Source organism: Lupinus angustifolius, chromosome LG18 (assembly GCF_001865875.1).
Source record: "Lupinus angustifolius cultivar Tanjil chromosome LG18, LupAngTanjil_v1.0, whole genome shotgun sequence".
In the NCBI taxonomy this organism is placed as follows: Eukaryota; Viridiplantae; Streptophyta; class Magnoliopsida; order Fabales; family Fabaceae; genus Lupinus; species Lupinus angustifolius.
The window spans coordinates 9,701,010-9,724,623 of NC_032026.1; the positions used below are offsets into that span (position 1 = coordinate 9,701,010).

Consider the following 23,614-nt stretch of genomic DNA (forward strand, 5'->3'; position numbering starts at 1 on the left):
TAGCCTCTCTAGTGAAAAATGGTACTTTAACTACTCAAGAATGAGCCAACTGAAATCTAATGTTAGTGATCATACATGAAATTTGAGCAATCTGAATTAGAATCTCTTCATAAATAATCTGAACAAGTTCCAAGCAATCACTTTCCAAACCCACATTCCTAAAACCAAAATTCTAGGTCAGCAACAACCCATATTCTATAGACAATAGTTATGCTAAAATAGGGATTGAATGAGAACTTGTAATTTTACATTTCTTTGGCTTAAGTCATTTATTTATTCACCTTTCCATGTCATCTTTATTTTATTATACAAAAGTAAAAAAATAAAAATACATTTTTTAGTTAATTCACCTAGGTTAAACTCATATAAAGCATACACTAAATATGTCAGTTTGAAACTCGAATTTTTTGTAAGGGGAAAATTATCAACCTCACTCAATTTAAACATGTTAATCAAATTGGCTTATAAGTTACAACTATTTTGTCATTATTATTACTAGTGTGTACAGGCACTTCATGCCTGCCGGCGAATATTATGTGATACTACATATTCAATTTTCATATATTTTATTTTTTTGAATTAAAATGTATTTTTGTGTTCAGTGTACTTTATATTTTTTTTTGTGTTTACGATAATGTTTAATTTAAGGTGAGATATGTGGTTAATGAATGTATTGGTGGTAGTTGCTTAGGATTATATAGTTTTTTTGTAAAAATTAAATAATATTAAGAGCAATATAAGAAATGAAAATTACACCATAATAGAAGTTATTTCAAGTTCTGGCTTTATATATAGTATAGATATATATAGTATAAATAATGATAATGATAACCGGAAAAAACTGTTATAAACTAAGTTTTTATCTAAAGTGAGAAAATAAGTATATACTAAAATTTTAATTTGATTAAATGCATATAGAATTACATCCATCAAATAATTAAACTTGAATATGCTCTCATATTTTATTACATGATAATTAAACACATCCTTTTTAATGTATTAAGAGAATCACCCCACCAATATTAGAGATTAATTTATTCTGAGACAAGGAGATCACCCTTTTTCTTGTACACATTCAAGGATTAAACCCAACAAATTTTATAATGTATCAAACATGATGGCCCTATGATGTTCTTCATTCCTCCAAGGATTTTTCAAAAAATAATACTAAACTCATCATTTTTATAGCTCACCTTCATATTCTTTTCTTGTAATTTTCATCTTTATCTCCTTTTTGGTGCTCACATTCTCTCCGATAACCAACTCTCTAATAATATTCGACTTCTTCCTCCTCTCACCAATACACCTCTCCATCTTTGCTAGCCAATGCCCCCAACAATTGTACCTTTCTCTCTCCATACTTAGTGTTATGGTTTCTTAAAATTTAAGAAGCTTGTCAAACTCACATCAAGTTCATGTCAATGAATTAGGGCTCCTTTAAATTGTAGATTCTTCTTAACATAGTAACTAATTGCCACTTTCATCTCACAATCATCAATCATAATACTGTTCTATCATAAATTATGTTTATTAACAAAATATTTATTTTTAAATCTTTCTTAATTATTTTTTCAACGATTTTCTAGTCTCAATTTCTCTATATAAATTGGATTAACATCTATTTGATATCGATAGCCCATGCAAAGATATTCCCATCAAACACTATTTAACAAGAATAACATTCTTGTTTCACAATGTAAAACTCTTTTTGTGACACACCTTTGAGCTAATAAAAAATAAGCTTTAAAACCGGAAATGTTAATAAATATGTCAAAGGTATTGTTTAAAAAATATAATGATATCTTGAAAAATAATACTTTAACGTATCAAAACATATGGGGTATTTGGATTTAATTAATATTTATTAATGTACGTCATTGATTTAAATACTCAATTGATTTAATATGTATATATATTTAACCCATTTATTAAGAAATACCCTTAATTATAACCCAAAAAAATTAAACTATAGAATTTTTTATGATTGAAATAAAACAATACACTATCTTCCAACTCGGGAGGTATAATCCATGAATAATGGATGCAAGCTCATTACTTAACATAGCCTTTTCCAATTTCCACCATAGCCATTGGAGAAGCATAGGGGCATTTATGTAAACTAATTCATTTATTTTGTAAATTCCGCCAAAGAAGCATGTTGTGAGTGGCGTTACCCCTTTCTGTTCTCCTTTTTCTCACTCCTCCTTATTTGTCCTCTCTCTCTCTCTCTCTCTCTCTCTCTCTCTTTATACCAAAGTACATAAGTAGTACACGCACCATAAACTACTCTCACTCTCACTCTTCTTTTCATGTCACAACAAAAAAACCACATAAAAAAATGGGGGACAACTTCATTGTATGCATTGATCAGATTATAGCATCTTCCACTCGTTGTTTTGGACCATTTGAAGAAGTGGGTGGAAGAGTGTGTGATGATGGGGTAGGTTCTGTTTCTGACAAAGGTAATGGTGGTGGAGAAGGAGAAGAAGAAGAAGAAGATGGGTGTTCTTCTTCTTCTTCTTCAAACAAGGTTGATGATGATGTTGCTGTTGTTGTGGAAGAGTGCAGAATATGTCAGGAAGAAGATAAAGTTCAAGATATGGAGGCACCTTGTTCATGTAATGGTTCTCTTAAGGTTTTGCTCTCTTACCCTTTATGGTTTTGCTTTCAAATACTCAAATAACTGTTACATGTTGGTTTCTGAACTCTGAAGTATCTCTCTTTTTGTTCTGTCTCGCGATGAAAAGAAAGTGAAGTGACCTAAAAGTACAAAGTGATTTTTGGAGTTGTTGTGTTTTTTTATATTGAAAATAAAATTTAAGGAAGTTTTAATAAGCAACTCAACTCATAGATAGCAGATACGCGGTTTTTGTTTATATTTCTGGTGGAAAAAGAAGGCTTCAGTTGCATCCAATATAGGGGCTAAAACACTGTGTATATTCAATTTATTGTTGGGTTATTTATTGGTATAGATAGCATTGGTCTTAGAATTGTGTATTTCTTTTCATAGTTGAAAACCTTAAGTCTGTGGAAATACACTATCTGTGTTTGGCTTGATGCCTTCTTAAACTAATTTAATTGAAGATATTGAAAGCATTTCAATAGTCACCCACATGGTTTGTTTCTTCAGTTCATGAATCTTTATTTCATGTGTATGGCTTGCTCATGCTGCAATTGTACAATAGGGGGAAGAAGAGGGGCTTTTGTGAATTTTTTGATATTTGTGGTTTTTATTAGAAATTGGATTATGACTATGTTAGCTCACTAGTTCTTGCCATGCAGTTTGCTCATAGGAAGTGTATCCAAAGATGGTGCAATAAGAAAGGAAATATAATCTGCGAAATCTGTAACCAGGTTGGGGATTTAGCCTCGTTCGTGTTTCTTTTATTTTTCTAAATCTTTGAGTTGCCTAAAGTTGGAATTGGAAATTATGAGTTCTCTATCTTTCTCTCTTTTTAGGCATTTTCACCAAATTATTCTATTCCACCAGTCAGAAGCAATGACATTATGGCAATTGATATAAGGTAATTTTGAAGATGTACTGGAATATTTGGTTGTGACCGGGTGTACTATTCCATATTCATTTGCAGAAACCGATATAAATTTGGTCTCTTCTTAGTTTCTGTTTTGAAAGGTAGTGCTTCATGCATGAGATTTGTGAGCTGGAAATATGTTCTATGTGAGCCTAGGAATTGACTCAATAATGCACATGGGCTGCTTATTCTTCATTCACAAAAATTGTTTGGTTTTAAAATATACCAATAAAACTGGCCATGTATGCAATTTAGAAACTTGGTTGAACATGGTAAATAAACTTGTGGACGTTAGGCTCTTCAATAGATGATTTTGTGCAGGCAGGAATAAATGAATGAGTTGCTTTTCCCATTAGATATTGACCATTGCAAATTCTAACAAGAAGATTACCTTATCGTGGTTGAAATGTCAATTTTGAATTCAATCGTGTAGCCATCTCCAATTTGAGTAATTTTATTTTAACTAACTTAGACATCATAGCAAGTGTTGGGATTTTCATTTTACATGTTTTAGCAACAACCTTTAGGTCATCCATGTGACAGGGATGCTTGCTTTGTCTCACTTTTGATAGTTACAACAATCCCAGTATTATGATTTATTCTAATTAAGCTGTTATCAATTCATTAGGGATGTTGTTAAGATATCACAAACCTGATAGACATTCCCAGAAGCTATTTTAAATATACACCCTTATCGTTGCACTATTCAAAATTCTGTGTCTATGTCATATATTTTGTATATTGCACATTTGCATTGCCTGCTCCAGGTTCTGGAGATGTAATGCTGATGTTGGTAACTTGGTATATAGTCCTAATCTTATGCCGATACTTCTTTTTATATCTATGACCAGTTTTTCCTTCACTGAGTTTTATGTGATTCCTATGCACCAGGCAAGAATGGGGGCGTAGTTCTGATCTCCATCTAGCACTGACTTCAGCAGAGCACCAGTTGCTACAAACTGAGTATGAGGACTATGCTATTACCCAAATCAGTAGCATTGCATGCCTCCGCTCTGCCACACTCACTGTAAGTAAACAGATCTAATGTTATATCATGTTTTTTTCATCCTCTTGGAGCTGACGTGGCTGAAAATACATGCAGTTGGTGATAATTTTGCTCATACGTCAAGCTTTAATGGTAACAGCAAACTCTGCGCGCGGGAAAGATTCATCAAACATCTTTAGCGTAAGTAGCATATTTTCAGAACCTCCTTTCTTGACACATCACAGGTCCGTGCAATATGCATTTGTTTTTGGTATTTAGTGTTATGTGAATTCACAAGAGGGTGAGCCTCAGTGTATCAGTAAGATTGTTGTTTAGTCACCAAGAGATCACGTTTTCTTATAATTCCTTTATGTGACCTAGAAATTCTTACATAAACCCAAAGCATCTAACTTGTGTTCACTAGGCTAATCACATAATTAATCATTAGATAACAATCATAATTGATTAATTATAAACTACCATAGTGCATCATAATCAATGATGCGATTGACCAAATGCTATCATGGGTGCTCTAGGTTGATGCTAGAATTTTTCCATGTCAACTTATTGAGGAGAGAAAAATTAAAAAATGTTATGTTTATACAAAAGGCTGCATAATTTGCAGGCTGAATTTTAATTATTCTGATTTAATTTAATGTGTAAAAGGAAATATTATTTTATAACTGAAAATCAAGAAGAATTGAATGCTTTTTTAGTCAATTATCTAAGTTGATAAGATTAACTTTTTGTTCTCATCACTTGGGACTCACTCTATAAGGCCGCGGATATTTTTAGCAATTTCTGGGTGTGGTAGAATTAACTTGAAATGATTGATGGCAGTTTCAGATATCACTCCTTCAATTTGCTGGAATTCTTTTGCCATGCTGTGCAATGGCGCGTTCCTGGTGCGTCATGCAGAATCAAAGGAGAAGACAGGTATGGCCTTAAAATGATGAAATTCTATGAGAGCGAAATGAATTTTATATGTATCATTTGAAGGGTGCTGGGTGCCCCAAGCATCACATATATATCTGTATGTATGAACTATATGAATGCACATTTTATTTACACCCCGTGCTCCCCTTCCCGCATTTTGTAACAGAAAAGAGAAAAAGGGAGGTGTAAGTTTATTGCTTCATGTTCGATTTTCTGTCTTTTTTAGTGGTAAGCAAGGTAACATAGACAGTGATATCTTACTTGATTGTCACAAAAATGGAGCTGTTACAGACAAACACTAAATGCTTTTATCTCAAATGTAATGTTTTTGTACATACATAGTAATCATGTCATATGTACTATTAATCTGCTTCTACTTCTTCCCTTTACCATGGAAGAATAAGTAGCAGCATGTCTCAGGTGTAGTACTCTATGCGAAAAATTACAGGTTAAGGTAGTAGAGCCAAGGCTAATAGGTTCTTTATTTTCCTTAATCCTTGACATAAGTTAGTAATAGTATCTAACCTACTCAGTTGAGATGTTTTGGTGCATCAAACACTTCATGCACCAGTTCACATTTTTAATAGAATTGAACTTTATGTATTGAATTAACACTGAATGCATGATATATAAGTTACTTGCTTATATACTATCTGCTTTAGCTCTTGAGCAATTGTGACAAAATCAACCTCCTAGAAAAGTCTATTAGATAAAATTTCTAAACAAGAGTAATGGATTGGTAGGAATATTCAGAGATGTAAAATTTTGTTCAATATAAATGCTGTACTAATATATTACTCATTTCTAAATATGATAGATTTAGGTTAAATTCATTTCGAACTATTTTTACCTAGGAACAAGCAGAATTGATTAATAATTTAATAACTATATAAATTGTTTTTCTTATTGTAGCTTGTTGCAACATTTTTTCTCGGTAAAACATTGATATTGAGTAGTTGTTAGAGACAAGGTTGTCAAACTCGTGAATTTAAGTAGTTGTGATGTCATGGTAAGCTCGAATCTTAAACTTGTAAGAGTTTTCATATCTCAATGTGTATAACAATATATTTAGTATCAAATTATAGATAAAGGCATATCCAAATCATTATTTTAGCCTTCTAACTTTGCATAGAAGGCAAATTTGACCTATATATTATATGGTTTCGTGCAAAGCACCTGATGATAAATGGGAACACATTTTCTTTCCTAAAATATGTATCACTTTAATTACTTTTTATTTTTATTGGTCAGTAAATATAAAATTAATATATATTAAATTCACTTTTTCTGATCAATAAAAATAAAAATGAGGAGTATATAAATTGGTATAAACTTTGTGATATGCTCTTGATAAATGAGGGTGAACCCTGTTTACTTATAAAATTTTATATTTTGTATTAAATAGATGAGCACAGTTTCTATAATCGTACATTTATCTGAATTTCTGATCAAGCCACATTAGTTGGGCCTTAACGAAGAGGGAACTGGGTCCAACATATTGGGTTAAGAGATCTTCCTGTGTGAAGAATTATTACATGACTCTTTTATACTACCAAAAATACTTTATCACCCTATGATTAGATGATTAATTATACTTAACTACATTTTTGCTATTATTTTGAAATAAACTCATTTAATTTTAATTGACTACTATATTACTAATCATGGGAATTTGATTGAATAGTTGATTTTGGACTATGTAATAATTTATCATAGTTTGTAGCTTGACGAGTGTTATTTGCATCACCTTGATTTTTTATGAGTTCAATATCTATATATTGTGAATATAAAATTATGTAAATATTAAATCTATTTTCTATTCCCACCACCAATTTAATCTAGTTAAGGATGTCAACTGGGGCAACATCTTCTCCCATGGAACATGGATCCTCTTTAGTGAAGGCTGAGTTCATGTATTCAAAAAATTACTTTCAATTTGTATTTTGACCCCAAATTAAATGGATACATAAATTACTTATAACAAAGAGTAATTGATAAATATTGTTTTACTATTTAAAATAAGAGTTTTAAAGTTATACACTGATAGTTTAAAAATGTATACATAGTTAGTGCATCACCCACCATTCATTTGGATTATTTTTTAAAAGTTAATAATAATTAAAAATGAATTATAGATAATACAATAACAATGTAAAATTATCTTAAACTGTTAACATATACATTTTTTTCTCTTAAAATATTTGGAAAGAATTGCCATTACTCGTGTCTTTTAAATCAACAAACGGAGGATGTTGTTTTCCCTGTAAAAGTTTGCCCCTTGAAAATGATATTTTACATTGTAACAAACTCCAATGATTGTAATTAATTCGTAGATTACAGAAGTCTTAGTATTCATTTTCTATATATTCACTTATTCTTATTAAGTTTTAAAAACTTACTTCATAGTTATCTTACAGAAATTTAAGTTATTTAAATTTATTCACTAATTTAAATTATTATTTTCTTGAAATTAATGGTTAAGATACAAATATTCTTAAAGTAAATGAATCTCCATCATTAAAATATTATTCAGCAGTATTAGGTTTCATCCCGCAATTTAAGTTTGAACTCTTAGGAATAAAAAAGATTAAAAAATGAAGACTTTTTTATATAAAAAAATAGTCAGTGTCAAAGCAAGTATTAAATCTTTCTAGGCGATGGAGGTAATAAAAAATGAATTTTTTTTATTTAACTTTAAAGAAACTATATTTTCGGCTTCTAACCCTTTCTCATTCTAATAATTTAAATTAAAGAAAAGATCTACCGTTTCAATAGTAAGTTAAAAAAAAATCACATCTTCTATTTCATAAAAATCTAATAATTCATATGATTTAAATTAATCCATAAATTTGAAACATTAGATTTTTATAAAATGAATCATTAAAATACTTCTAAGTTCTAAAGTTCAAATGTTTAAGGATGTGTTTTTTTTTTAAGTATGATTTTTGCCAATAAAGAAAATAGACATTTTGTTCTCATAAGTGGATTTTCCTAACTCAGATTAGGATTAGTGACGATCCAATGTGATTTTCGGATACTAGAAGAATCTTATAAAAAATTAACTCGTTATGAGTATACAATTTTCAAAGTTTCATTTTATCATAAATTATGACGTTATTAAGACAATTAAACTTCTTATATGACTAATTTATAATAAATATGTTTTTAATAACCTATTGAAACTCAATTGTGATAATATACAGTACAAAATTAAACCACCAATACAACAAACAAAATCCAATTTTCTTATCATATAAGTTTAGCCCCTAATACGTGTCATTTTTGTTGGTGGTGGTGGATATACACATGGCTGAAAAAGTAGAAAATCAAGGTTCATAGGACAGTTGATATTTTATTGCAGCATATATAACGTTGAAGATTTGCACCCTAAGATTTGGTGTCGTTTTCTTCCCTTACTAGTCATTAGATTATGTTCCCTGTTTTGTGCCATAATTCCCGTTGCCTTCTAATCCCTAGTATGTGACTAAGGTGTGATAGACCAACTACCATGTACAGAATATTAAACCCAAACTGAGACTATAATAATCAAATCAAAATACACCAATGTGTTAGTATTGTAATGTGAGTTTTCTTCAAATCCTTAGATTATCCAAATTTGTTAAATATCAATTTTTATCAGCAACATTTATTTAGAGGACAACCATATATTTTGAATGAGATTAATATCTTACCTATAATTGAGTATATATCATTGGTTTGACCCAAAAATGAAAATAATGAAAACTACTTTTAAGTTTTATTTGAATGTTTCTTCTAACATAAACTAGACAGATGATAGATAAGGTGGGATGTCTTTATTATTAAATATATATATGTAGAAGATAAATCTGTTTAGTGAAGTTACTATATATAATTAAATAGTTCGCTCCAAGTATAGTGTTCTAATGGCAAATAACATGTTATAACTGAATCTATGAAGGGTCCTTGGATAAGTTATATGCATAACAAACTTGATGCATGAGTATTAGAATTTGCAATTGAGTTATTCAAGTAATAATTATGTAGGTAATCACACATTTATTTGTATCTATTGCCATTTTAGGAAGCTACAAAGATAATTTTGCAAATCAAGTTAGAACAGGGGTCATTGTTCAACTACTCTTCTAGTTCTCTTCTCGTGAAGCTTTTAACCACTTCAAGTACAAGTATGCAACAACATTAACAACAACAAAATTACACCCTCCCTCCTATTCCTATAAGATGATAAAACTAAAATGTACAAGATAACATTCTTTTAATGTTTTATTTAACAATTCAATCAATTATTAAGCCATTAATTTAATAAATCTTTCATTGACTACTTAATTACAAACCATAGTATACAATTCTCAAGCCTTTTTTATCATTATAATTTTTATTTGGGAAAATGTTTTTACAATTGCTCACCAGACAAAGGGGATACATTTTTTTTAGCCTAATTAATATAAAAATGTAGGTGAACAAACTCATGAGTTTGAGAGTTATTTTAAAAAATAAGAACTTTATGTTGGAAATGATAAATTTAAAAGTGCAACAACCAATTGCACGAGACTTTTATCCCAATGGAATCTTGATAGAGTAGAGTATATAATCTTATTATCACAAGTAAATATATCATTTCTAAAATTTAAACAAAGGACATTCATGGCAAAAGATAAATAACTCTGGCACCCCGACTCATCTTCGGAATGATAAATTAGAAAATAAAAAAAATCTTTCACACTATGGGAGTTAGATAAAGAAAATCCTAATAACTAGTAAGAATTAGAAGAGCAATGAGACATCATTTCTTCAACATGTGTTTTAAAGAAAGTGGAAAAAATAACCAAAACAAGAATGGGTGGAGAAAGAAAAAGTCATGGACAAGAAAAATAAGAGAAACGATGAAAGTAAAACCGCGTGGGCCCACTGCATGGGATGGCCCGCAAACCCTGACAAAAATGTTCGCTCGTGGACTTTTGAGGCGCACGGTCGTAGAAGTACCGCTGAGTGGACCCCACTCTCAATCCAGAGTTGTTGTATGGCAGGAGAAAAACTTGTGTAAAGATATATCTAATATGTTGTATTTGTATATAATCACATTTACGTTTTTAGTATTATTATTTAGAATTAAGTTTTTGTTAAATTAATTTTTAATGTGTTGTGAAGATTTTAGAATAATGTCAGATGTGTCTTCTTACATTGTTTTAAAAGCGTTTTGAAAACACTGAACTCGGGCCGCGCGTGGGGTGGTAGGGTCACGGGTTAGCTTTATTCATATAAAAATAAAATAGAAAGAAAATTTGTACCAAAAAAATTATAAGAAAGATTGTGGGACCCAATGTCGGGAAGGGCAGTATAGACTACGGGAGCATATCTGGTATCATATATTTTGTGTTACTATATACCTTGGGTTTATGGTTGGTCATAATAATATTTAATAATTAAATTTTAACTTAAATATATTTTTTTATCAATCATATGCCCATAACATATTGAGTAACACAAAATGTGGAGCAGATGTGAACTCATAGCCTACCCGATGCTGAAAAACTGCCATGACAAGACACCCCCACCTGTTTCCCGCCAAAATAATTCAATTACTTTTTTAAAGTTTTTTAGTTTATTTTTCCAAATCTATTTATTAATGAAACTACACTTCTTCCTTTTATTTCAATTTTACAGGGCTGTATAATTATTATTATTGTTATTATTGAGTAAAGAATTATTTGGATGCTTTGAAAAATCAGAAGTCTGTCAAATTTGTTAGGACATGTTTTATAAATTATTTTGGCTCACGTTTTTTATATGTGAGTACTAATTTATATTTTTTAAAGTCGTAGATGTTACTTTAATTATAGGTTAAATACATTCCATTTGATTTGAGAGAAGAAACTAGAAAGTGAGAAATATGTGAGAGATAATGAAAATAGAGAAATGAATGAAAAATATAAGAATTTTAGTGTTGTTTGTTTATATAGAAAAATAAGATAAATAAGTGATATTTTCCCCCTATTCTTCCCGAACAAGAATTTGTTATATCAAATTATGTCATAATCATATTATGAATCAGTGAAAACATGTTATATCAATTAAAAAAATAAATTTTTTTATTTTTTTATTTTTGTTTCAATATTATGGGTTCAAAACATAGTTTAAGATACAGTCTGTGACAACATATATTAATCCCTCTTTCCTCTCATTCTCTCCTCACTTTGGAGGAGATAGAAATTTATTGAGCCCAACTCCATTTTAATTCTCACATCTAAAAGTCTCACCTAGACCAAATGACAGAAAAAGCATATTTCTGTTCCAACTTCTCTTATTTCATTATATTTCTCTTCTATTACCACTCTACTAGTAAGCATTTTGTTCCATATGGTGATTACTCAGCAAATTTGTTTCTCATGAAAAATATATTTGACACTAAACAAACACTGGTTCATATCCCATGTGTTCAACAATTGTGATATTTCAAAATTTTAACACTATCATCCAGAACAAAAATTTGTGGGTGATCCAGTATCATGAAATTACTCTAGTATAATATTAGAATACTATTATGAAAGCTAGTTAACAAGAATAGATGACTAACGCTTACATATTTGATAAGTTTGACACTTCAATACTTTAATATCTCTTACTAAAATGTACATGTGCATAAAAATAAATCTCTTAAAATATATCTTCTAAGATATAATCAGAACAGAATAAGCTAAGATATAATGAAGATGTAAACTTCCACCACATGATATGATTCCTAAAATAATAGAATTATGTGTGCGTGAATATGATTCAAATATGAAAAGTTCCTATTTTTTTAAAATATAGTTAGCAGTGTTGAAATGAACCCCCATGTTATACGCATGGATAAATGATTCTTAAGAAGAAAAATTCATGAAACAAAATCCACAATACACAATAATCATCTCAAAGGAAATTTAACCACTCAGATTCTCTTATATAAGATATGCCACATTCGCAACTAAATACTAGAAAATCCAATCAATATAATTAATTTTGTTAGTTATTTTTCTCTTAATGTCTCAATTCCAATTGAAATGGGATGAATGTTAATTATTTTCCCCTTAGATTACCATTAAAATGTACAAAACCAACCAACTTATAATAACTTTTAGTTATCATTTGTTTTTTAAATGATTTTTATAGTTGTGTAATGATAAAAATGAAAAGTAAGCCATGGATAAATAAAATTTAACTTATTGGAAGATAAATTATGAATTATAACTTATACATTCAATACTACCATTATATATTAATAAAAAATAAAGAATAAATACTTAATTTCTGCATATAAAATTTTGATTTCGGAAAAATTGAAAAAACTCAAAATAATTATAAAAAATATTAAATATAAATCAAATTGTTTATTTGTAACATCTATATAACTAATTTTTGGACATTTTAATCTATGGGATGAACAATTTTAACTCACATTCATAATTTATAACTATTAGTTTACAGTATCAATATATATATAAGTAAATATTTATTGAGAAAAAATATATATACTTATCGTGTATAAGTTTGATAATTATCATTGGTTCATATGTAGTCATTGTTTACTTTTCAAAAGAAATAATATAATGAATTATATATGATATAATAATTATATATAAATCTTTACATTATCGGTGCATATATATTACTCTCATATTTATTTTGGTCCCACGTATTTTTTATATATACTAATTTAGTTTATCTAAAATGGAAAAACTTAAAAAATCACCAAATATATTAAACACGATTTGAATTATTCATTCTTAGTACTTTTTATGGCTAATTATTGGAAAATTTAATTTATAAGAATAACTATTTTTATTCACATTCATAATCTTTAACTACTAATTCAAATTTTATATTTTTAGAAAACAAATTGGCACTTACAAAAAAAATTCTAAATTAAAGTGAGTATTCCCTCATACGAGATATTATTAGCTTCTTTAATCGTATTATTTAAAAATGAAACTTATTTTGAAATTTGTATTTTACCACATAAATTTCTTGACATACAACGGTGGATTTATTAAATAAAAAATAATTTTATGTCACAAAATTTGTCTTCTCGGAAGATCAGGATTCGTGACAGAGACGTTTAATTTTGTTAATTAACAAATGAAAAGAGGAGCCTTTTATAGCTTTTTTAATAGCCACCGGACATAATATTTAAAGGGTATAGGAACGTTCTTTTGTTAGTATAAAGTTCTTATTCATTAAGATTCATTATTTCATATAAAAATATTCTTATTATTATTCTTATAAGAAAATATGTATCAAAGAGAAAAGCGACGATAGAAAAATTATATGATATAATGATAAAAAAGTAAATGTTATTTTTAATTTTTAAGGATGAGTATTAAATATAAAATATTGTATGTGACTCCAATAAAATTATTATAAGATATTTTGAATTCTTTGGTGATATATTTGTTTTATCACATCTACAAAAACATATAGATAAAAAGTATACAGTTATCTATGGAATCCAAATATATTTACCCTATATATAAAGCCAAAATTAAAATGTACATGTGCATAAAAATAAATCTCTTAAAATATATCTTCTAAGATATAATCAGAACAGAATAAGCTAAGATATAATGAAGATGTAAACTTCCACCACATGATATGATTCCTAAAATAATAGAATTATGTGTGCGTGAATATGATTCAAATATGAAAAGTTCCTATTTTTTTAAAATATAGTTAGCAGTGTTGAAATGAACCCCCATGTTATACGCATGGATAAATGATTCTTAAGAAGAAAAATTCATGAAACAAAATCCACAATACACAATAATCATCTCAAAGGAAATTTAACCACTCAGATTCTCTTATATAAGATATGCCACATTCGCAACTAAATACTAGAAAATCCAATCAATATAATTAATTTTGTTAGTTATTTTTCTCTTAATGTCTCAATTCCAATTGAAATGGGATGAATGTTAATTATTTTCCCCTTAGATTACCATTAAAATGTACAAAACCAACCAACTTATAATAACTTTTAGTTATCATTTGTTTTTTAAATGATTTTTATAGTTGTGTAATGATAAAAATGAAAAGTAAGCCATGGATAAATAAAATTTAACTTATTGGAAGATAAATTATGAATTATAACTTATACATTCAATACTACCATTATATATTAATAAAAAATAAAGAATAAATACTTAATTTCTGCATATAAAATTTTGATTTCGGAAAAATTGAAAAAACTCAAAATAATTATAAAAAATATTAAATATAAATCAAATTGTTTATTTGTAACATCTATATAACTAATTTTTGGACATTTTAATCTATGGGATGAACAATTTTAACTCACATTCATAATTTATAACTATTAGTTTACAGTATCAATATATATATAAGTAAATATTTATTGAGAAAAAATATATATACTTATCGTGTATAAGTTTGATAATTATCATTGGTTCATATGTAGTCATTGTTTACTTTTCAAAAGAAATAATATAATGAATTATATATGATATAATAATTATATATAAATCTTTACATTATCGGTGCATATATATTACTCTCATATTTATTTTGGTCCCACGTATTTTTTATATATACTAATTTAGTTTATCTAAAATGGAAAAACTTAAAAAATCACCAAATATATTAAACACGATTTGAATTATTCATTCTTAGTACTTTTTATGGCTAATTATTGGAAAATTTAATTTATAAGAATAACTATTTTTATTCACATTCATAATCTTTAACTACTAATTCAAATTTTATATTTTTAGAAAACAAATTGGCACTTACAAAAAAAATTCTAAATTAAAGTGAGTATTCCCTCATACGAGATATTATTAGCTTCTTTAATCGTATTATTTAAAAATGAAACTTATTTTGAAATTTGTATTTTACCACATAAATTTCTTGACATACAACGGTGGATTTATTAAATAAAAAATAATTTTATGTCACAAAATTTGTCTTCTCGGAAGATCAGGATTCGTGACAGAGACGTTTAATTTTGTTAATTAACAAATGAAAAGAGGAGCCTTTTATAGCTTTTTTAATAGCCACCGGACATAATATTTAAAGGGTATAGGAACGTTCTTTTGTTAGTATAAAGTTCTTATTCATTAAGATTCATTATTTCATATAAAAATATTCTTATTATTATTCTTATAAGAAAATATGTATCAAAGAGAAAAGCGACGATAGAAAAATTATATGATATAATGATAAAAAAGTAAATGTTATTTTTAATTTTTAAGGATGAGTATTAAATATAAAATATTGTATGTGACTCCAATAAAATTATTATAAGATATTTTGAATTCTTTGGTGATATATTTGTTTTATCACATCTACAAAAACATATAGATAAAAAGTATACAGTTATCTATGGAATCCAAATATATTTACCCTATATATAAAGCCAAAATATGAAATAACTTCTCTCATGGTGTAATTTTCATTTCCTATATTGCCCTTGACATTATTTAATTTACAAAAAAACTATATAATCCTAAGCAACTACCACCAATACATTAATTAACCATATATCTCACCTTAAATTAAACATTATCATAAACACACAAAAAATATAATATATAAAAATTAAATATGTAGTATCACACAATATTCGCCAGCAGGCCACGAAGTGCCTGTACACACTAGTAAAATATAATGTTAAAAAGTATTTTTTATATTTTTAGTTACTTGAAAAGTATTTCTCGGGCAACTGTTTTCATTTTTCTTCTCTAAAAAGAGAAAGTGATACTCCTATATTCTGATACTTAAATCATAAATCAATGTTTTTTATTTAAAAATTTACATGTAACAACTCAATATCATTTTAATTTATTTGCATATTAAAGTTTTTCTTCTTTTAATCATGGTTATAACTTTAAACATTAAATTTTCATTGTTTTTTTCCTTTGGTATAACTATGCTAAAATGGTGATAAATAAATTGAGTCAAAATTTCACTCTAATATGTGTATCACTTATTTTTTATTGATAATAAAAGTAAAAGTAAATACATAATAATTTTATGTTTTATGATCAATAACAACAAAATTATACATGATACATTTGGGATAGAAGAAATGTCCCCTAAATAAATATGGGAAACTCCATAAAATTTCTCTAAAATTTATGTTTTTTAAAAACATCTATTATGAATTATTTTCATTCACTCTAATTATCTCTTAAAATTTAATTATTGGTTACATTGATTTTTATGTAAAGATAATATCAAAATACTACAAAAGAAAAATTCCCACATATGTATTTTATTTAAATTTCAACCATCGAAATATTATTATTTAATTTTGAAATTTATTTATCATACTCTTTTCAATCAATTTTACCAGTGATAGTCTCCCTACCGATCATTATTATTGTGAATTTGATAACATTAATTTCCTTATTAGCATATCAATAATTTAACATTATCCAGACGAAATTAATGGAGAAGTAGGAAAAAAATAGATAATAATTACTTACAAATAAAATAAGTTTAAGAGTTTTCATTTACTTTAAAAAAAAAATACAAAACCAAAATGTCTATCATGGTTGGACATTAGCTGTCAAGTATATATATGACAACTATTAATTAAAAAATCTTATGTAACCAGTATATAATATATATATTTATTATATATATAGCTTTATATAAGCACATTTAGACATTTACCTGCTCCCTCTTCCTCTTCTTCCTTAATCCTTTCCTTGCCCACAACACTATCTTTCTCACTATTATTGCTTTCAAACAACACTATGTTACTAACTTTATTACCCTATACATGCCTATGCTAGTAACTTTTGCCTTCTTGAATTTTTCTGATAAAAAGTATTAGAAAATGAAATTATGATCACAGCCACTACTTAAAGTTGCATTTTTTAGAACCATTAATAGATACCCACCACAACATTGTAGTCATCACTACCCTAAATAAACAGCTTAAAGAGAAAGGGCTTTGCTTTCAACCATTTCTTCTTTCCTTCTGCAATGCTGATTCTGTGTTTTCAGTAAGTTCTTTAATTAAATTTACTCTCACTTTTCTTTATTTTGCTTTTCAAACACTATTTTTTTACTACTGGAATTTTCAGAATTTATTTTCACTTTTCTGTTTTTGTACTATATAAAAAATAAAAATGATATATCATACAAATCCTCATATACTATTAAGAAATATAATATCTGTCATACAATGATATTTTGTTTATGTTTACAAGTGATATAAATTATTTTATTATAATGTAAAAAGATTTATTATAGGATTCATCATTACTCTTAAAAAAACATGTATCTTCATCTTGAGAAGGTATAATGAGAATTGTTATACCTGTAAGTACATAATAAATGATGAGTGGCTGTGTTTCTATTTATGATTTTTCTAAAACACAAGCTCAAAACCAAATCCACGCGCCTTTCCCACTTTGGATCTTTTATGTAAATTAATTATTTTTATATCCTTATGCATGTTGTCAGTTAAGATATCCTATACCAACAATCAGTTTGTTTAGTGGCGTAACACCTTACTCGATCTTCAATTATTGGTAGTGATACTTATTGGGAGGGACAACAATAAACCTCGAAAGATATCCTATCACATTAAACAAAAGTGGTTGGGAAGATTATCTGCCCATTTTAGTAGATAGATTAACGAGTGTGGCCATTTTCACTAACCGATGAACTAATTGTAATTTTATAAGATAAAAAAATAAATTTATGGTTGGTGATTAGGGAAATTGGAGCGTTGATCCTGCATTAATTCATGTATCTGATGCAAGGTTAATAGTCTTTTTTTGTTAAAAATCAAATGACGGGCCCACCAGAAATTGTTTGTTTTAAACCTTGTTATTGTCAGGGATAACAATGAAACCGAATTAGTATCAGTAGTACACTATTGCTTCTTTCTTGTTCATGTATATTTGGACCCGGATCTGTTTCAGATTTGCATGGATTCTCAAGTATTGTATTAAGTTAAGAGTTAAATGTTAGATTCTAGTGAATCATACTTGTTGAAAAGACAACAAAAACACATTAGTTCCTTATGTATAAGATGATAGAATATCATTAGTTATACCAAAAAAACTTAACAATTGTGAACCTAAATAATAAAAATAAAATACATAATTCAAATACACATACAAAACTTTAAACTATCAATCCAACACAAATCATTTTCCTCAAGCAAACATAATTCAAGAAAACTTGAGATGATGAGTAATATTGAACATCTAAGATTACTCTATCAACATCATTTTGGCCAATCGATTCATGCAAAATATAGGGTTGGAGTATCCCATTACTTAATTAATGGACAAGAGAACTAGCAATATGTGTGGAATTGTGAAAAATGAAGTAAGGAAAGGTAAAAGAAGAAAAGAGAAAAGCTTTCGCTTGGTTTGAGTGGAAAGTGAAAGAGTGGGGAAAAAGTGGTAGGTCCACCCAAAAAAACTTCCCACCCAAATGTTACAAAAACGCATCAGCTGCATTCTTTTTTTGGAAAATCATACTTTTAATTTAGTGACATAAAGTCTCACTAAAATGCCCTTTTAAAAATTTGAGCACATGAATATTTATGCTTGTTTGGACTAAACTTTTCTTTCGCACCAAATAACTAAAAATTTACCTCATTTCCATAACTTTTCATTCCTTTAACAATTATTCGGTCTATTTTCATTTTGTAACTAAACATAGGGTAAAGTTGTTACAATCTATTCTCGTACACTTGTAATTATATAGTTGGACCATATAAGAACTATGATTAGTTCTAAAGCCGTTGAAAATGGTGATCATTGTTTTTGTGACAATGATATTATATGTTATGTCCTTTGGCCCCTTTGAAAAGAGAGCTTATGTTTGTGTTGTGTGTGGTTTGAATGCATGGCTACTTCATTTCCCTTGGCATTTCATTAAGCTGTAGCATAGCATTATCATCATGGGGCCACTTTCATTTTTGGTTCTGCTATAGTGGCTACCTGTTAGTATTTTTAATTAAGGGTGTCCAATATTTTTCCCAGCAATAACTATGATATTCCACATAGATAGTTACTGCTAGAAACAACATTTTCGTTTGTGAGGTAAAACTGCATGCATTTACTATCCGTTAATCCGATAGAGTATTATGACTTCATTTGATCCATGTAACCGACTTCAACTAATGATATTAAGACTTGTTGCCGTTTATCATTCATGCTAGTACCACTACTTTTATCTTGTTTTATGCTTATGCAAGAGTGTTCTCTGTTTTTGTTTTTGCTACCAGAGAGAAGAAGGGATAGATGTTAGAAAGATGATGGGACATAAAAGGAGCCATTGTTCTGTTGACCAAAGTAGTTATACTTCTATTGCATCTAAAAGGCAAAAAGCTGATGTATCTATCACCACAAAGGTATCTTTTTGTTTCTTTTCATCATCTGGTTTGTGTTAGTTTTTGACACAGTTTTCTTTCCTTTTTGTTTATCATCTATGTTTTTTACTTTCAATATCCAAGCCTTAGGAGAAGCATGTAATGATGCCTCTTCTCATTAAAAACTTGAGAAAAATATGCATGCTTATACAATGTAAGAGTTTTTACACTGTTATAGCATCATCTACCATTCAAATTTAATCATCATTGAATTTTCAAAAAAGTAATTCAAATTAATGGTGAATAATATACTAGCTATGTATAAATTTGTAAATTGACAGTGCATAGATATTACACTCTAAAAACTTTCCGAATCATAGCAAATAATCATCTTTGAATGTACATAGCAAATAAGCATGCATTTTATTGCATATCAATGCTTGAATGTAGCAATCTTATGATTGTTTTCATTTTCTTTTACTTCATTAATTAGAAACTAAGTTTAGGATTAGATCAATATTTAATCCAATGCTAAACCTATTAACCTGGACCACACAATCAATAGAAGAATTTCAAAGGGTTATAATAGCTATGTTTTATTCTTTCTTAAAGGCTATGCTGATATTCAACTTGCATGTTCCTTGATGCTTAAATTTGTGACATATCTATGATTTTCTTCATTTGGAGTGAGTCTCTTTTATATTTCCTATTCTATAGGAGAGGAAGGAGAAGCTCGGCGAACGAATTGTTGCCCTGCAACAACTTGTTTCGCCATATGGGAAGGTATACCGTAATTGATTCCTTGCACAATGTATTATTTGACAGATTCTAAGTTTTTGTGTCTAAAAACTCGAATTCTCACTGCAGACTGATACATCTTCTGTCCTAAAGGAGGCAATGGAATATATAGGGTTCCTTCATCAACAAGTTAAGGTTTGGCCATTCTTGCCTATCAACTCATGAAACAACATATTGTCCATTTTCCTTAAATTTGTGTCACTGATAATTTTGATGCTAATATATGATTCATATATATTCAGTATCTCTATTGTCCAGTTTATATCACTGACCATGTCATTTATACCCAACTGAAAAATTGAAGCTGAAGTAATGTAAAAAGTGGTATAATGGGACTCCATGAAGTTAAAAAGGGTCTCATTTTTGTCACCAAATGGAAATGTAAATTAGAGTGATGACTAGGTATATTGTTACTCTATATGTTCAAACGCATGCATATAAACAAGATATTGCAAATTCAAAGCTATGTTTAATATGACTTTGATCTTGTGCAAATAATTCCCCTTCCTGTTTTGACAGGTGCTTAGTGCTCCTTACCTAGAAAGTTCACCAAAAACCGAGATGCAGGTGAGCATGAACAATACCACAGTGGTGTAGGATCAGTGTATAGATGAGTCCAATTTTTATTTATTTATTTGGTTTTTTCAACATCACACTTGTGAAAGATTTAATGACACAATGGATACGAACAAAGCATTAGTCTAGTAGTATAAGACGCCACTGGATTTTCAGATAGACCAAAAGGTCAAATGTTCAATTCCTGAGAACAACATTTGTTGGGAGGAGGAGTTACACACCCTAAAAGGGAGTAGTTCGTTGAAAAACCAATTGTCTCTAAACATTTTTTGATGTTAATTAACAGGCTAAAAAAGAGGCCATATCAAATTATTTAACAGATCATCATTTTTCTTAACTTTGATATAATCTGTTGGATGGCTTTTCTGCAATCATAAATGAACCTATGGTCTTGTGTCAAATGGAGTCATGTGATAGAATTGTTGTCTCTTCAGGGTATGGAACCATGCAGCATGAGGAGTAGAGGGTTATGTCTTGTTCCTGTCTCATTAACAATGGGAGTTGCTGATAGCAATGGTGCAGATATCTGGGCTCCCATCAAGACCACTTCACCTAAATTTGAGAAGGATGGTGACTCTCAATTTTATTGAATTTTTTATCACCTGAGCAGGCTAAAGGTGCCAAGTTGAAAATTTATCACCATACTCGGTGGCTAATATAGTTAAACCATAATTACATAATTCCTTATTCAGCTTACATATGGTGTACCGGATTCGCCTTACTGCATAGTGCATACTATGTACTTGTTTCCTTAAAAGAAATTTTATAATAATGATGTAAAAAGTGACGAACTGCATATAATTGGTCGTCGCTCACTGGTACCGTGAACCATATTAGTATGAGTTAGACAATTAAAAACTTGATTAAGATGCCCCCCTCCCTCACCTTTCTGATTTTAAGCAGGTGTTGTGAGCTTTCAAGTATCCTTATTTCCCTATGCTTATTATTTAAGTGTATATTTTCATTATAAGTTAATCGTTATCCTTACATTTCACATTGCTGTCTCATGGTTATGTCGCCTAGTTAGATAATAACAGTAAAAATATTTCACTTTAGATCAAGTTTTCAACAAGGTGTCCACTCTGAAGGATGTAAAGTCGTAATTTATTATTTTTAGGCAAGGTAAAATGGATATGTTGGGTCTTTCTCAGATTGGGGTGTGACAGTATGGTACCAAAGGGTTGTTTAAAACACTTGGTTGATATATTTGTAATGTTTTTCTGCTATTAGGTTTAGTACTTGTACTTCCCTCAATACAATTTGGCTTAAAAAGTCATAATTTATCTTGGTAATTGATTATTTTTTGTTTCTCGTGGTGTTCTCATAAAACCAATCTCTTCAAGTATCACTTTAAATTAATTATTGCACCAATCTCTTGAGTGTTATCTTTCTACTTATTTAACATGTTCTTTTGTTTTCTCAGTAAGAAAAAAGGCTTAAAAGAACGGGACCCTCAAAAGACATCATTCAACCAAACACCTTTGGGTATTGTGCTTTTTACTTGTACCATATTTTATTTAATTCAGGTTCAATGCTCCACGTAGCACGTTCCTGGGTTAATTTAATGCAAACCAAAGATTTTTTGACTTAAAATTTTGTAAATTTAAATAAATTAATTGTAGGAATTCAACTTGAAACATACATTATTTATAACGTTAGAAATTTTCGCAAATATCATGCTTCCTCATCTATGTTCCAGTCTCCAGAATAGATATTTCTAATGTCGCATTTAAGATGCAAATGTTACATGCACATAAACATTTGTATTTTTTAAAAGAGAAAAAATATGTATATACTAACAATATAAGAATTTTTTATACTGTCACTGCATTATCTACCATTTATTTTCCGATCATCATTGACTTTCAAATAAAGTATTCCAAAGGAAGGTGAATGATACAATAACTGTGTATAAATCTTTACACTATATTTCACTTTTTTAAAAATGGAAGTCAAAGATGTTTTCCACCAATTTATCAAGCATGCCTTTTGACGGGTGACGACACACTGATAAAGAGACAAAATAGATGACAAATGAAAGTTCATTTAATTATATGCGTTGGTTATACCAGGAACATCACTCCAATAAATATTGAAGTGAGATTAATAGAACATTGCAACTTCATTCAATCATTCAAATCATTGTCAAATTTATTTAGTGAGATTAAAGATTGATTGGTAAAAACCAAAAGGGAAGTGCCGATTGCCACGCACTCCTAACATGGGAAGCTTTAATTGACTTGTATATGTAATGAACAAGTCACTGATTTGTATTATTTCTTTGTCGCAAATAAGAAATAATTAATAACATGTTCGAATCCACATCATTCTGAGGAGGATTACATAATTAAAAACAGTAAGTTAACTTTCATTAAAAATTGTGGATTATAACAATTGTAGGTAAAGTTTACTCAAGGAAGTCTACAACGGGTATTTTGTGTAATTTTAACT

General features: G+C 28.7%; 2 protein-coding genes across 5 annotated transcripts; both read left to right on the forward strand.

Annotated features, from left to right (window-relative positions):
* LOC109333136 lies at positions 2,111-6,099 on the forward strand. Of its 3 annotated transcripts, XM_019568439.1 has the most exons (7): positions 2,114-2,635; positions 3,283-3,354; positions 3,460-3,524; positions 4,425-4,560; positions 4,636-4,719; positions 5,359-5,454; positions 5,681-6,099. In XM_019568439.1, exons 1-7 carry the CDS (start codon positions 2,339-2,341, stop codon positions 5,684-5,686), a joined length of 756 nt encoding a protein of 251 aa, XP_019423984.1. In that variant the 5' UTR covers positions 2,114-2,338; the 3' UTR covers positions 5,687-6,099. The 3 variants fall into 3 exon arrangements, with proteins under 3 accessions (XP_019423985.1, XP_019423984.1, XP_019423983.1); XM_019568440.1 differs by having other exon boundaries at positions 2,111-2,635; positions 5,365-6,099; XM_019568438.1 differs by having other exon boundaries at positions 2,120-2,635; positions 5,359-6,099.
* LOC109333137 (transcription factor bHLH113-like) lies at positions 17,131-22,199 on the forward strand. Of its 2 annotated transcripts, none has more exons than XM_019568441.1 (6): positions 17,131-17,459; positions 19,706-19,831; positions 20,507-20,572; positions 20,657-20,722; positions 21,107-21,178; positions 21,598-22,199. In XM_019568441.1, exons 2-6 carry the CDS (start codon positions 19,733-19,735, stop codon positions 21,751-21,753), a joined length of 459 nt encoding a protein of 152 aa, XP_019423986.1. In that variant the 5' UTR covers positions 17,131-17,459; positions 19,706-19,732; the 3' UTR covers positions 21,754-22,199. The 2 variants fall into 2 exon arrangements, with proteins under 2 accessions (XP_019423986.1, XP_019423987.1); XM_019568442.1 differs by having other exon boundaries at positions 21,107-21,154.